Consider the following 16,435-nt stretch of genomic DNA (forward strand, 5'->3'; position numbering starts at 1 on the left):
GAGTCAACAGTACCTCACTGGAAAATCTTGAGCATTGTTGCTTAATAACACCACTGTGTCAAGTTTTGCTTAAGGAATTTAAGCTGCTACCCTAAACCACTTATCAACTGTCTGGGATGTAACGGTATTGTGTTACCATCATTTTACCCCCCAAATACACCACAAGACTTTATTCTTATGGGATAAAAGATCTTAGAGCACAGACAGAGAGATAGACTGAAAGCTGAGACCCACCCCTGAGTTAGGCCTAGGTAGAAGCGGAGTTTGCAGCATATATAAGCAAGATTCCTTACTGTGCTGTAGTCCCTCTCAGCTGGGGATGGGGTTTCACTCTAAGTGGGTTACAGAAGGGCTTTCTGGGATCATCCATCTTTAGGACTAGGGTCTACTGGTATTTACAGAGCTTGAGTCCAGTGACAATGTCCTTACATTCAGGAAAAGACCTGCCCTAGTGGGGCTGAATTTTCATTAAGGGGTCTCTCTGATTATTGTTAGTGGACAAGCTGTGACTAATAAGCCACGTTCCACCTAGAAGGTCATAGAATCACAATTTCTGTCTTATATCCTGTGATGGTGCCATGTGGGAAACAGTGATTATGGTAAGAACTCCAGTGGATGAATTTGGGACACATAGCACTCAGTAGAGTGGGGGCTTTTGGGGCTGGGGAGTACACATTTGAATAAAGTTTTTGCCTGATGTTATAGTTACATGTCTACTCTTGTGGTCAGAAAGAAAGGGGTTGGATCTTGGATTGACTACTTCTCAGACTTCTGAATTTGGCAAAGTCAGTTTGCCACCCAGTGACCCGACTTCTTCATCTATAAATCGTTCTACTGTAAGGACACATGCACACGAATGTTCACTGCAGCACTGTTCACAATAGCAAAGACCTGGAACCAACCCAAATGCCCATCAATGATAGACTGGACAGGGAAAATGTGGCACATATACACCATGGAATATTTTGCAGCCATCAAACATGATGAGTTCGTGTCCTTTGTAGGGACATGGATGAACCTGGAAACCATCATTCTCAGCAAACTGACACAAGAACAGAAAATCAAACACCGCATGTTCTCACTCATAGGCGGGTGTTGAACAATGAGAACACATGGGCACAGGGAGGGGAGCACCACACACTGGGGTCTGTTGGGGGGAAATGGGGGAGGGACAGCAGGTGGTGGGGAGTTGGGGAGAGATAGCATGGGGAGAAATGCCAGATATAGGTGAAGGGAAGGAAGGCAGCAAATCACACTGCCATGTGTGTACCTATGCAACAATCTTGCATGTTCTTCACATGTACCCCAAAACCTAAAATGCAACCGAAAAAAAAAACCCTGCCTCATGAGGAGATCATGAAAATTACATGTATCATTACACTTAAGTGCCTAGAGCAGTACCTGGTACATAGACAGCACCCAGTGAATACCGGCTCTCATTGGCCTCAATACCTGTAACACAGAGACCACGAAGGTTCCTATATCCTAGGGCTGCTAAGGGGATTTAAAAGAAATAACATTTAACAAGATGGTGCTATTATCTCTAATGTACAATCAGGAAAACATACAATAAAAAAACTCTAAATTAATCTTATAATTTTTATTATTAAATAGTCATTTATTAGAAACTTCAGTTAATTGTAATCTTTCCTTCTCTTAAGAGAAAACTGCCTTTTTTCCTCTCCCCCTAAAAGCCCTCTTTGGGATTTGTATCAAAAGAGCAGCTTTCAGAATGTGCTTTTGGCCGACAAACACTGTAGCCTCATCTTCTTGAGTCACAAAGTATGGCAAAAAGAGCACTGTATTCAGAGTTGGGGAACTTACTTGTGGTGCAGTTCTAGATAATTCAGTCCTTTAACATCTTCAAGACTGCAAAGCGACACTTGGGGGTAAGTAGTGTGAAGCCAGAGTCCTAAAAGATCTTGACCCAGAGAATGAGACTCAGCTTCAAATGCTCAGTAATGTCGAAAGCAGAACTAAAACATTTACAAAATTGTTTCAAAAGTTGCCAGAACAGAAAAGGTTTTCCGAGGAATCTTCAATTCACCAAAAAGTCAAATGGGCCAAAGTGATTCATTCCTCACGACATGAACCAGAATACCGTATTTTTGGGGCTTAAAAAAAGTCAACTGCAAAAATCCATAGTGAGATTCTTAGAGGACTTAATTCATGTTTTTGAGTTAGAATTGGAAACAGAAAATACACTCGACAAAGTACGCAAGATTCTACAAAGGCTAGGAAGTCATCAATACCTATTTGAAAAATGGTTATTGAGGGCTTACAGATGCCAGACACTGGTGGTAAATTAGATAGGCAATAACGGTGCTCTCAGAGGTGGGGATGAAAACAGCATAGTTTTAGAAGATGGGGCCCCAAGGATCTGGGCAAACTCATTTTGGACCTCAGGTTTCCTGTCTTAAAATGAAAATAATCCTGTCTCTTCCCATCTCTCCGCAGTGTTGCTACAGAATAAATAAAGTTATGAAGTCTTGTAGGATACAAAGTAGGAAAGGTATCAAGAGAAATAAACATGTATTTCAGTATCTTTTATCCTTAAAATCAGGGTTCATCCACCTCAGCACTATTGAAATTTTTGCAGGGAATTGTTATGGGGGGCTGTCTTGTTCATCATAGGGTGTTCATCATCAGCTCATTAGATGCCAGCAGCATTCTCCCGCCACCAGTCAAAACTGTCTCCAGACATTTCCAAATGTGCTATAGGGCACAATATCACCCACAATGGAGAACCACTGCTCTAAATCAGTGGTTTTTGACCAGATTAAACCCTTGGAACTTGTTTTAAAAACAGATGTCTAATCCCTACCTAAGATCTACTGAATCAGAATATTTAATATACAACTGGGATGAGTACATTTGTAAAATAAAACAGTACGTATACAGTTCTGATGTACACCCCTGGTTAAGAATCAAACATTAAAAGACAAAACGACACATATAATATAAAAAGAATTTAGCCGTCAAGGTTTTCGAGCAGCGAATGCCTACAAAGCAGATACCTACATGCCTAGAGTGGAGTCATCATAACCAGGGTGAAGCCATTCTTTAATTTCTGAAAGAATATTTTCAAGGAAAAGCCCTGCTAAGGCTAACGAAGATGTAGCATTGGCAAGTCAGGGACATTCCCAAAGGAAGCAATAATGTCTCCTTGCTTAGTTCCTAAACATAGATTCCTGCCTCTTTCTCCTCAAATCCTAGACATCTGCAGATCAAGCCCCTTCTCTGGGGCTTTCATCTCACTGGGATCTTGCTCTACTCTAAGAAACATTTTCTTTAGTGATACTGCGGCACAGCTGGACCCTCTGCTACTTGCTATCATGTTTTCTGATCATTTTATCTCTGGTAAAGATCCCTGTTGGTGTGGAATGTACCGCTACTTTTCTCTCTGCTACAAAGCCTACCTCAGTATTAGGAAAGGATGTGTGTTCGTTTTTTTACATCACTACCACTACTGATGATGACAACAGTAAGAAGAGACATTCATGGGGTCATTTCTACGTACCATGCACTGTGGCTTGGGCTTCAGAGGGGTTCCCTTATTGTCTTCCTAATTCAAAGAGCTACCTACTGTTTTTATCTACATTTTTTACTGAGAAGAAAATCGAGTCTTGGAGAGGGTAAAGTAGCTTACTTGATGTCACACAGCTAGTAAGTGACAGACCCAGGAATTAAATTAGAAATGTTTGACTGCAAAGCCTATACTCCTAACATCTGCTTGATACAAAGGAACCAGTCCCTTGAAAAGCTGACAGGGCACCTTTCAGTAGAAGGAAGCCATAGTGACTCATTGAACTGACAAGATCGGACTTTTTGTTAAAGCACTGGTACTCCATGGGAACTATACACAAGTGAGAGTTAAGTTCAAGCTGACAAACTTAGGTGTTAAGGACTGCTTGATTTTTACTTTTTAAGCTCCTAAAAAAATGTTTTTGGATGAAGTTTATCAAAAGGGAGACTAATTTCTGAGATATGTACCAGGTAGAATATCCTTTAGAGACAATCGCTGGAGTCCCTTGATGATATGATGACCCACAGATCATGCTCATGATTTAAACTCAAATAATCACCGGGTGCGGTGGCTCACTCCTGTAATCGCAGCACTTTGGGAGGCCGAGCTGGGCAGATCACAAGATCAGGAGTTCAAGACCAGCCTGGCTAACACGGTGAAACCCTGTCTCTACTAAAAATACAAAAAATTAGCTAGGCACAGTGGCGGGCACCTGTAATTCTAGTTACTCGGGAGGCTGAGGCAGGAGAATTGCTTGCTCTTGGGAGGTGGAGGTCACAGTGAGCCAAAATTGTGCCATTGCACTCCAACCTGGGTGACAGTGCAAGACTCTGTCTCAAAAAACAAAACAAAACAAAACAAAACAAAAAACAAACAAAACCCCGCAAAAACGCAAATAATCTATTCACTGAAGACAAATGATTGGTGTAGGTGGAAGTATTATAGAGCATGGTTTTTCAATCTCTCTACACGATTGATATTTTGAGCTGGATCATTCTTTGCTGTGGGGGCTGTCCCATGCACTACGGGAGGTTCAGCAGCACCCCTGGCCTCTCCTCACTAGATGCCAGTAACATGCCCCCAACCCCCAAGTTGTCGCGACCAAGAATGTGTCCAGACATGGCCAAAAATCCTCTGCAGGACGAAAATCACCACCGAGAGAAGACTGACTCAGAGTTCCCCAAACTAATGAAGCACCTAATAACTGAGTCTTTTCTCTTTAACAGAATGATTTCCTAGGCCAAAGAATGAATTTTCTGAACAAAAGGGAGTGATATTTCTCTTCCTTAAATGATGATTTTAAAGAACTTCACTAGAAAGCAACTCATGCATTTAACTTTGCTTACTTTACATATTATTTGTTCTTCTCTAAAAAAATCTTTTTTTTTTTTCCACACAAATAATGAGAGGGGCTTTATACCTTGGTTGGCATACAGATCTGGTAATTAATAATACTCCCATCCTGGGCAAGACCTGGAGCTTTGTTGGTAACTGGCTTTAGTCCAGGGATGGTCAGAATGAAAAATTCTGCCAAAGGCAGTCAAGGCAACCCAATATGGCAAGTGACACTATCATTGTAAGCCTTTTGATACAGGAATATTCACACTGGAGGCAAATCACTAGACTCTATTAACTGGATTTTTAGTCAACTCAGCAGGAGTTTAACAGAAGAACAGGAGGCTGTTAACTGTTCTCTTCTGAATTGGGAATTTGGAATGAATGAAGTATTTAAGTTGAGCCTTCTTTTCAGGTTTTTGGACACACAAAAATAACTTGCAGCCACCTGGTGGAAGCAAGCCTTTTTTTTTTTTTTTTTTTTTAAATCAAGGTCCGGGTGGAATTATAAAAAGGAAAGGAAAGAGAAGTAATCAAGGGAGGCCAAAGCGGGAAGCTGTATTGCTGATCTAAAGTGCTGTTCCAGTTCCTTCCTTTGGCTCCAAGTGGGACTCTTCTGGATACAGTGTGGGCAGAAGAGTGTCCTGGATATCTCACAAGTTTTTCCCATCATTGCATGAAGTCCCTCAAATAATCTCCTTCAGAGACTGGCACAGGCTCCAAAGCTAACTCCCAGATGGACACATGGACTTCTTGAGTCATCATTTTAATAATTCCTTAGCTCAACCTTGTTGTTATTGCTATATCATACTCATCACATTTTTGTATGATGATGGGGGTGGCAGAGGGCTGTATTACATCCAGAGAGGAAGGTCTGCCTGTACGCATTTAGTGGTAACCTCTTTTCTAGTTCATCCAGATCAGCGGTTCTCAAATGGGGATGATTTTGCCTTCTGTGGGAATTATGGCCATATCTGGAGACATTTTCTTCATTTTAAAAAGGACAGTGGCTGCTACTGGTATCTAGAGGAGAAACCAGGGATGCTCCTCAACCTTTAATACACAGACTAGCACTCTACAACAATTATCTGGCTCAAAATGTCAATGGCGCCAAGGATGAGAAACTTTGCTTTAGAAGTGTTTTTAAAACTGAGGATTGTAAACTTATTCGTGTGTAGTAGAATCATTTAATCTGTTACCACTGAAAATTTTGAAAGAAAAACAGGAAATGTCAGATTGCATCACATAGTAAGAGTAAATACTGTTTTATAAACTGTTGTTTCATGTGTGCGTACATGTGCACTGGGTTGCAATATAAAATTTGTTTCTTACTGTGAGTTGGGGCAAATCAGTTTGAAGTAATTGATCTTGCCCAGTATTTGTCAAACTTTTATGTGCATTTGAATCAAAGAGGTTCTTGCTAAAATGCAGATTTTGATTCATTTGGGCTGGGGTTAGGGCTGAGATATCTATCTCTTACAAACTTCCAGATGATGCTGAAGCTGAGGGCCTGTGGATCACACTTTGAATAACAAGAACCTATGCATGATAATTTAAATTCATTCATTAAAATAATTAGAGCAGTAACTATATCACTAGGTACTGGTTGTGAAATCTTTTGATAGCCTATCTGGAGCCCAGCAGCGAGAGATATAGTTATTTGGTTAATAAATGAGAAGTATTTGAGGATTTAGCATAGCTCATCTCCTGCAATGCAATGTGATAATATTTGTTCCACAAAATGTGCTTTGGCTATTCTGTGTGTGTGCGTGTGCGCGCGCACGTGTGTGTGTGTGTGTGCACATGCATACTTGCACATGTGTAGTGTGTTTGAGTCTGTCGCTTACTGCTTCCATGCCATAAGTCTGCCATAAGAAAAAAATATCCTGTTCTAAGACACAGAAGTATTGTGTGGGTCATGTTAACAAGAATACTGTGACCTTAACATAACAGAGCAATCAGCTTGGCTTCTTAGAATGATTAATGGAACATTCTCCTCTGGAAAGGAAAACAAATTAACTGTCTTCACCAAATGTCTTCTGGAACACAGAAAGCTGTTCTGATAAAGACACTTAGCAAAACTCTTCATTGCCTACAAGCTCCAGAGAAAATTCAAGACTGGCTTTCTGTAAGGTTTGCCCGAAAGTAAAAGAGATCTATTTCTATGAATGGCTTTGGAAGGAAATAGCTAGATTAGAAAACTACTTGAAGATATGCTACAGAAATGTAAATCTGTGAGGATACCAACAACAACAACAAAAAACCCGTCAGTTTCTTTTGAATAGTAATAATCCACTTAACATGATTAATCCAAATCTATTAATGTCCCTTATATTTTGTATGCAGGATTGCTGAAAGCTGAAATTACCCAGGCAGGGAGTGAAGCATTCCCAAGTTTATGTGGAATAGAAATGTGTTTCTATACCTAAGACTCCAAAAGTAAAGGAATTAATTGTTATCATTTACTTATTATCGTGAAGTCCATGGGGTAAGATGGGATTGACATTTGAATAATATTCACTGCAACAGGGCATCAGAAGCATCAAAACACTATTCATCTCCTCCTCATCCTAATAGAAGAGGAATGATCAAATCTGTTAAAAGCAGATTTGGATGGTGGGAGGTAGAGAATGCATGAAGACACTGGGAATTTGAATGGCACTGGAAGGTCTAAGTCATGAAGAAGGACTTGGATTGTTTTATAGTTTTAGCTTGGAAGTATCCTGAGGTTCACTTCCAAGAACCCAAGTAGAGTTTAGATTGGGACCGAATATATGGTTTTCCTCAGCCAAGGAAACTTAACTCCCTAATAAGGTATATATCTTATATACATACAAACACATGCACATATACCCTATTTTAAAATACATATCATATATATAGATACCCATTATGTAACAATATTCAGTAGGTCATGTTACCAATCAAGGTGAAAGAGGGATGGGCTTCTCATTTCCTCCCCAACTTGTCTCCCATTGCTTTATTCCTTTTGGGAAATGACACTCTACAGCTGTAATGCATGGCTTAGGCCATGATTTAACTGCCAGAATTTACTTTGGGGCTCAAAAATAGGTGAAAGAATCAACTGTCTCTTCTTCCTCTAAATGCCGTTCCCAGTTCATTTGGATTAGCTTCCAGTTTCAATATGCGTCATCTCATAGATTCTAAGGGATGTCCTAGTAGCCTGGCAGACATGCTCTTTAGCTTCATAATTGAGGATGGTAAAGATGAGGTCACAGTTCAATTAAAATTTGATCTAAAGAGTATGGAAAGGCTCAGCTTCAGACTGATTTGAAGGGCTTAATTTCAGATTGATAACCTCAGGGAAAATCCCGGTAGAATTAACAAAGGAACCTTCCCAATAGTATGGGGATGTGTGTGTCAAAGTCACGAGTCTAAGACTTCAAAGCAGTTACAGTGACACAAGAAATGCTGGACTGTGAACCTCTGATTTACCCACCCAGCTCACATAGCTGTGCCTTATTCCAGTAGATAAAATCTCTGAACCTCTTCACATAGGCACCTTGTACCCTGGCCTCTGTGAGTTTCTTACAGTTTAGCCCCGCCCCCCCCATCTTTTTTTTGTAACTAACTTCAGAAGTTTTCCTTACATACAGAGAACAGCTTAAAAAAAACCCTGGTTGAATTCTGCTAAGTTACTAATTATGTTTAAAAGAACTACTTGGTTGAATTCAGCTTGATTTTTTTTTTTTCTCAGCAAATCAGTTCTATGTTTAGATAGTAATAAACTCCTCCAGTCTGCAGAACAATTGGCACGGCAGTCCCTATAACAAGTCAAGATCATGAAAAAAGGGCCAGTGCTTGTTCAAAATAAATTTAGGGGGCATCACAGCCCTGCCCTGCATCAAATCCTAGTTTGCACAAACCAGCTGTAAAGAATATTTTGGGGACAAATGGGGAATTTTGAATACAGTGTATTAGAGGAACATTTACTGACATGAGAAGTAGTGATTATTAACTGCAAAAAGCAAATTTTTTGCTTACTCATTTTAGAAAAAAAGTACATAATATATATAATTACAGAAAAAGATCCCAAAAGATAAACCCACAGATAATAATCTGTGAGTGCTGGGAATACATTTTTTTTTTTTTTTTGCTTAGCTATATTTTCTAAATGTCTACAATATACATATGCTGCATTTTAATAGTAAAAGGTATTAACTACTCCCTCCCTCTGCCTTCACCGCCAAAACTCCTGAAGTTCCAAAGGTTAATTCTGATTTATTTGGCAATGCAGTGTGGTTTTGTTGAGGGGGTAGAGCTAGGTTATTTCAAAATCACTTGAAGGAACAAGTAGTTCTATGAGATGATAAGGATGACGATGAAAAAAGACTCATTGAATTTTTAACTATGCCTGTCTACATTCAATATATCATTTAGTCCTCATGAAAACTGTAAGAAGCCAGTTTCATTACAGATGGGGAAATTGAGGCTCAGGAAGGTGAAATAACTGACCCCAGGTTAGAAAGCTCAAAAGTGGCAAAACCGAGTTTCCTCCTTCTATCCGTCTTACTTCAAAGCCCCACTCCTGACCATCGTTATTTTGCCTGTTTCAGAAAGATTTTTACCAAAAGTGAAAAAGGTACCAGGCTGCTGTACATCAAGCAATTCTAAGCAAACTTGGGGTTAATGTCTTAAAGTGATGGGGAGACTCTTACAGCACCTTAACATGGATATGAAGCTTTGCTTATTAAGGAAAAAATGAGGGCTGGGAGAAGCATTTCCATTTTGATGATGATGATGACAGTGATGATGATGATGATGATGATGATGATGGTGGTGGTGGTGGTGGTGGCTGACACTTACCAATGCTTCCTTAGAGCTCGATGCTGCAGATGCATATGGCATTTCACCCTCATAATAACTCCACGATTATCATCCCTGTTATATAGATGAATCAGCTGAGGCTCTTAGAGATTAAATGCCTTGTTCAAGGTCACCCAGCTAGTAAGGATCAGGTCTGAAGGATCCAGAGGCAGGGCCTATGATCACTGCACAGTAAGTCCCATTCAGGGCACTCAAGTCTGCTTATTGCTTAGAGAGGAGATAACTCACTGTCTCAGTGTCTAGAATGCCATATGCCTTGATTTTCTTTAATCAGCCCCTTAGAAGTACAACTTACTGTATTAGTGAATCCTCTGCACCTTTTCCCATTTCATATTTTTGGAAATGGTTTCCTTTACCTGGACAGCTGGTGATATACCTTATAGATACAGCGTAATGCTCTCCTAGTAGCCTAGTATTTGGTAATTTCATCCTCCAGCAGGATGATTCCTCCTTTGACTGATAGATGCTACATGTATGGTGCTTGAGCAATTTAATAATGTTGTTAAAATAAGGTTATCTGTGGTTTCATATAAAAATATAGCAAGTATGTTTTGATAGGCAAAGGTTTCATCTTTCAGATTACCCCTTTCAAGGGAAATAGTCACACTCAATTATCATTCTGCCACATAAACTGGACAAATACACGATTTGAAAATGGAACAACAAATTAAAATCCGTGTGAGGCAAAGAATACTGAGCAGCAGCCCCTTCGGAAGCTGACCACACTGCCTGATTAAGTTCTTATGAGGTGGTTTGGTAAGAGGCCCTTTCCTGATCTGATAACTGCCACGGAGAAGCCAAATGCAGAGTCAATCTGCAAATACTTAATCCTCCAGAAGGCAGATTAAGTGTATAATTGACCTATATAATCCATGTATCATCTCCAGTCAAATGTTCCCTGGGCCTGGTTCACAATGACACGGGGCCTGAAGAAAGCCAGCGTGGATGCAGCATTACCACCAATGTGGATTCCATCCAAGTTCGAGATGGCTTTTTAATCACTCATCTCCGAGCCTGTGAGGTTTAAGCAGATGAATTCACCCTAAGCACATCTCTTTTAATCCCGATTTTCTTCTCAGTCTGTGTCTTCAAGAAGTACAAGGAGGAAAGAAAATTAATTTTTGTTTAGACCTTGAAATCTTAGGTGCTTCTCTTGATGATCTGATCTCTAATTTCAAAAAGCATGTTTTTATTTTGGGGAAGATGTTGAATTAATCACTAGAGAAGAGGGGGGGAAGCCATCTGCATGATTTATGGACACTCCAACTTTAAATCATTGTCTTCAAGTTATTTCTTGAGCTTGTGTTTTCCCCTGTAGCTGCTGCTTTAGTTGTATGGAGATTATTTCATATCCATGTTTTATGTTTTCCTTGAATGTCAACAATAATTTTCAAGAAGGCCAAACTTCCACTTGAGTCTCACAGCAGTCTGATCTTCTTTTAAAAATGCAGCATCTTTAATATATTTGAATTCATTGTTTTTTTGTAGATGGGAATATTATCTTGCTTTAAATCTCAGACTGTTTTGTTTCAAAATATTACAAACTATTATTTCGTAGCAAGTGAAAACTATATACAATTATACTTTGGTTTTTTTAAGAAAAAAATTATAGAAACAGACAAAAAATGGACAGCTGCACAGCTGAAATATTATGGGAAACAGTTTGCGGATTCTTTTCTGATCAGCACTTTGTCTTGGATTGGTTAGTTTTTTTTTCTTAGATGCTTTATCACAAAAGTCATTAGTATTTTTTATAGAAAGACTATGTAAACCAATTATATTAATAAACAGGGAAATCTTAACTGCAAAAACAAACCCGTTAGGCAACATTATGTCCAAATGTATTTCTCCAATAAACCTAGAGAATGCCTGGTTAAAAAAAAAAAATTGGTGAAGATGAATTTGGAACGCCTGTTCTTAAGTTACGTAATAAAATAGATAAAAATGCAGAACATCAAATATAGAGTCCCAAATGCTATGCCGATAATCTCCCACAAGCACCCACTTCCAGCCAAAAGTACAATGACGTGGCAGAGAGAAAACCAGCTCATAGAGCACGGGGTAGGGGCCTAGTTAAAGCAGAAAATGCACCATTAAATGACCAGCTATTAATCCAAATATTCTCAAATACAAACACACACTAAAACCATCCAGCCTTTTCTACAAGGGCACACTCAGAAGGGCAAAAAAGGGAACAATACCAAATAACAACAACTTAAAGGACTTATCAGGTAAATAAAACCGAGACTTGAAACACAATTAAAAACACAACAGGAACTCTTAGAACATGCCTCTGAATGACAGATGCCAGCAGGAACTAAAAACCAGAGAATGACACAACAGTCAGAATCAACAACCCCCAAACAGCAAACAATCTCGGAGATATAGATTACTTTTCTTCATTCAAAATGTTAATTTGCTATTATTCATTTTTGCCATTTATCAAAATGCAACAATTTGGAAGAAAAATTTCACAGATCAACAAGTCTTTCTCAATAGGTTTCTGCCAATTGTTTAGAAACTTGCCCCAGGACCGCTATCATTAATGAATGGAATTTAAAGAATAAGTTCATTTGCAGCAAGAAATTTAGAGTGGCAGCTTTCACAGACCCTTCTGCCTTGATATTCCTATTCCCTTGTTTAGCTTGGTGGACACAAGAGTCTTGCAGAGCATATATACGAAAAATATATAATAATAATAAACACCATGCTTGAGGAAACAGAAGCCGAAAATAATCAAACATGTTGGTAATCTGATGTTTTGCTGCTAGATTATAGAAAAACAGTAAGTACTGAATTAAATTACTGAGGCTGCATGGTAATGAAGCTTTTTGAGAAGCTCTGGGTTTTTTAAATGACAAATGTTTTAAATCCATGACAGATTCAATAACTTTTTTTGCATGTCAGTTAGGTTGCCTAGCACCAATATTCTGTAAATTAGGACATCAGGTTATTTAGAAAGTAAGAAAGTAAATGGCAAAGACACTTGTTATATCTAAACAAGCTCCTGAAATTTTTTTTTTCCATGGGGCCGGGAGTGATGTGCAATACATGACTGTAATAGTTAAGCCTTTACAATCAGATATACTCGGGGGGTATAACTAAGACTCTCCTGGGAAAACCAAATTGGGACAACATAATACTAAATTGTGGGGGTTTCCACAATGTTACGAATGCCATTTTATGCTGATCGATGAAATTCAACAAGAGACTGGAGGTACTTGGGAATTTTTGAATGACCCTAACTATAATTTGCTTTCAGAAAAAAAATTCTCAGTAATGTTTCTTTTTTCCTATTAATTTACATTAAAGGCTGGAGGGCTTAATTTTGCCTGTGGTCCTCAACAGTCAGGCAAGTCCAGTTTACCAACAGTGCTAACCAAGGTTGCACTTTTACTTTTTAAATGAAGATTTGGTTGTACTTTCCTTTAAGAAGTGCCACAAAAGAGATAATTCACCTTGCTGCCTTCCACAAGGTTACCTTGCTTGTACTTCTAATTTAAAAAAAGAGAAGCAAGGGTGGATTATTTGTCAATGAGGTGACAGGCAAACTGCAGATTAAGCATCGAATTCAGTATCAGATTTTTTAAGTTTTAGAGAATACAAGGTTATTGCTTATTCACACACACTCACACAGTAACACACACACACACACACACACACACACACACACACACACACACACGGGCCACATAAAACTGAGAATCAGAAGATACTGATCAAAGGGAAAAAAAGGCAACCTAGGCATTGAAAAGAACAATCCACAGGCTTCTTGAAAATTTGTGGTTTGGAATTTAATTCAATGGAGATGAGCAGAGTGTCCACATTCCTAACTGCAGACCCAAGGGTCCTGCCTGTCTCTGTTTTCAATGCCTATTGGATGGTGATTGTGCCCCCAACATTCTATGCTCAGTACTTTCATATAAGGCATGCATGCAGAGAAGGGGGAGGACCCGCTGGTGAGCTTTATGCATGTATGAGGCATTCTCAGTGGATGTGGGTCATGCTAGAAGATGTACACAGGAAGATTATTTGATTCTAATTCATGCCACTTGATATAATGTGATAAAACATTTGACATGAGAGATAAGTTCCATTTTATCTGAGAGAGGACGGGTGGGAATTAAAAAGAAGGGTTTTGTCGAGGAAAGGTGATGCAGGGGAAAGAGGGGTATCAAGCAGAGAAAGCGGATGACTGGAAAAGAGAGAAAAGAAAAAAAAAAAAAAGAAAAAGAAAAGAGCCTTTCAACACACGAGGAAAGCAAATGAGCTGGAAGACAAAGCATATAAAAGTCAGAAGCCGCAGAATCAGAAAGCGGTGCCAACAATGAGCTCACTTAGCTGTGGAACAAAAAACACACACACATACACACACACACACACACACAAACTCAATATAAATTGCTGAACATAATCACAGAAAAAAAAAATAGGAACACGGATTCTATAGTAGACCAAAACATTAATGTTCGCGTTGGCACTAAAAATATGGAAACCTGGACGGGAGGAGCTCACGTTTCACAAGACAGAAGTAGGCTGCACACTCAGAGCCACACGGAGACAAGCACATCAGCTTCCATGCACTCTGGCCGGGTCTACACTGGCACATTCGGTGGAAACCCGAGACAAAATATCCGGCTAAATGAGGTAGCCCTGTCTGCTTTGGCCTGACAGAGACAGGCAATTTGAGACGGAAGCAGATTCCTTTTTTTTTTTCTTTTTGCCTCAGTGGCTTGCTTTGCGTGCAGATGCAGTCCCAGTGGAAATAAGATTGCTCAAAAACGATTAACCCTTTGAAATGTACATTTTCTGAAGTTTGATCTGGGTCTGCAGCCCAGTGTATTCTTTTTTTTTTTTTTTTTTGTACAGCTGCTGCTTGCAAATTTTCAGCCGGTGGGTAGGCAGGGGGCACCATGGTTTAAGCTTCAACTGACTGAGCAACTCTAATGTAAGTGTGTGCCAAAATCCAGGGGTAAGGATTTTGAGTCTTCCAGGAACGAAATTATCTTTGAAATGATAACGATGAGACATTTACTGCACACCTGCACGCCACAGCTGGTGTCAGGGAGGCGCCACTCCCAGGAGAGGGAGTTGGTCTCAGCCTCCCTGACGAGAGCATTTCCCTAAAGTAAGGCCAGATTGCAAGGAGGAAAACCATGACCAAGAGGGGTCTTTGCCAGTTAGAGAAAGCTGCCTCACAAGCTTCCTGCAGGAATGAGCCTGCTTGCCGAGAGGCTGTGCGGCGTCCTACGTATCACACAGATTGGGACTGAGACACTGCCACACCAGAGTGCGTTCAGAACAGACACAGACAGATAAGAGCCTAAGGCAGAGGGAGAGGAAAAGATTCCGTTTGAATCAGAACCAATCCATTTTCTCAAAATGTGACTTATCCTCCTGTCTCTTATTTTGTCACATTTTGGAGGGTCTCCTCCTTGGTTTTCAAGGAGGAGAAGGCATTTACTTACATCAAATAACCTTTCTATGTACATCTCCTCATTGACCTTATCACGCAGGATATCCTGAGAATGGCGGACGAAAGTCACGTAGGCGTCGGCAACATCCATCCCGGGTTTCTGTAAAGAAACAGGAAAACATGAAAATGAATTTTCAGACAGTCACTCTTCCTTGGTTACCATTCATTTTTACCCTCTCCTTGCCCCCACACACCCTGCGATGTTTCTGTTGGATCACCTCTGTAGGCACGGGATCACTGTCCACAGCCTGGGCTGGTAGAAATTGACATTAGAACTGCTTCCTCTTTCCAGAAATCAAGCCCTGGCTAAGAAAGGCATTGAGATTGTAGGATTTTAAAAATATTTTTCTATGATTAATTTTTTTCTTAGTAAACTGATCTAATGGATAACTCTTTACTACATAATCCAGAGATGTTCTCTGACTTTGCCTTGGATTGAAACCCCCATTAAAGAATACCCAAACATACGGTCTTCCACTGTCTGCCTTTAATATATTATTAGAAGGGTGATGGCTTTCCCATTCCCTTTTCCTCTTTTAAAACATTGAGAAGCCGGGCGCGGTGGCTCAAGCCTGTAATCCCAGCACTTTGGGAGGCCGAGGCGGGTGAATCACAAGGTCAAGAGATCGAGACCATCCCAGTCAACATAGTGAGACCCCGTCTCTACTAAAAATACAAAAAATTAGCTGGGCATGGTGGCACATGCCTGTAATCCCAGCTACTCAGGAGGCTGAGGCAGGAGAATTGCCTGAACCCAGGAGGCGGAGGTTGCGGTGAGCCGAGATCGCACCATTGCACTCCAGCCTGGGTAACAAGAGTGAAACTCTGTCTCAAAAAAAAAAAAAAAAAAAATCATCGAGAAAATACTAAGTTAAAAAACTGTATTTCAATCTATACCCTTTCCTACCCAAGTCTCGTGTATGTGTGTGTGTATGCGTGTGTGTGTGTGTGTGTGTGTGTGTGTGTGTGTGTGTGTGTAGCTTAACCTGAGTGGATATAGTATTTGCTAATTAATTAGTTCACTCAGAGGAAACACTAAATCATTTGTCTTTGCTTCCAGTGCAGCTTAAAGTCTAAGGATTAAAAAAAGAAGAAGAAAAGAAAAGGCAGGAGGAGGAGGAGGAGAAGATTTGATTTTTAAATAAATCAGATTTTCTGGAAAGGTAAGTAGGTGGTTCATCTTGCAGTTAGGAAATGATTTATTGTAAGGAAGGAAAGAAAAAGAGGAAAGAAAGAAAGAAAAAGAGAGA

The 16,435-nt window shown here is 39.8% G+C and overlaps 1 protein-coding gene across 15 annotated transcripts in view; it reads right to left on the minus strand.

The window, feature by feature from the left end:
- The window catches only part of CADPS (calcium dependent secretion activator), a 473,986-nt gene that overhangs the window by 24,138 nt on the left and 433,413 nt on the right, over positions 1-16,435 (minus strand). For all 15 annotated transcript variants that reach the window (XM_074404483.1, XM_074404482.1, XM_074404481.1 and 12 more), the window contains one exon: positions 15,178-15,285. In XM_074404483.1, the coding sequence (XP_074260584.1) occupies positions 15,178-15,285 (108 nt within the window). The remainder of the gene's footprint in view (positions 1-15,177; positions 15,286-16,435) is intronic.

This window comes from Saimiri boliviensis, chromosome 8, assembly GCF_048565385.1.
Source record: "Saimiri boliviensis isolate mSaiBol1 chromosome 8, mSaiBol1.pri, whole genome shotgun sequence".
Classification (NCBI taxonomy): domain Eukaryota; kingdom Metazoa; phylum Chordata; class Mammalia; order Primates; family Cebidae; genus Saimiri; species Saimiri boliviensis.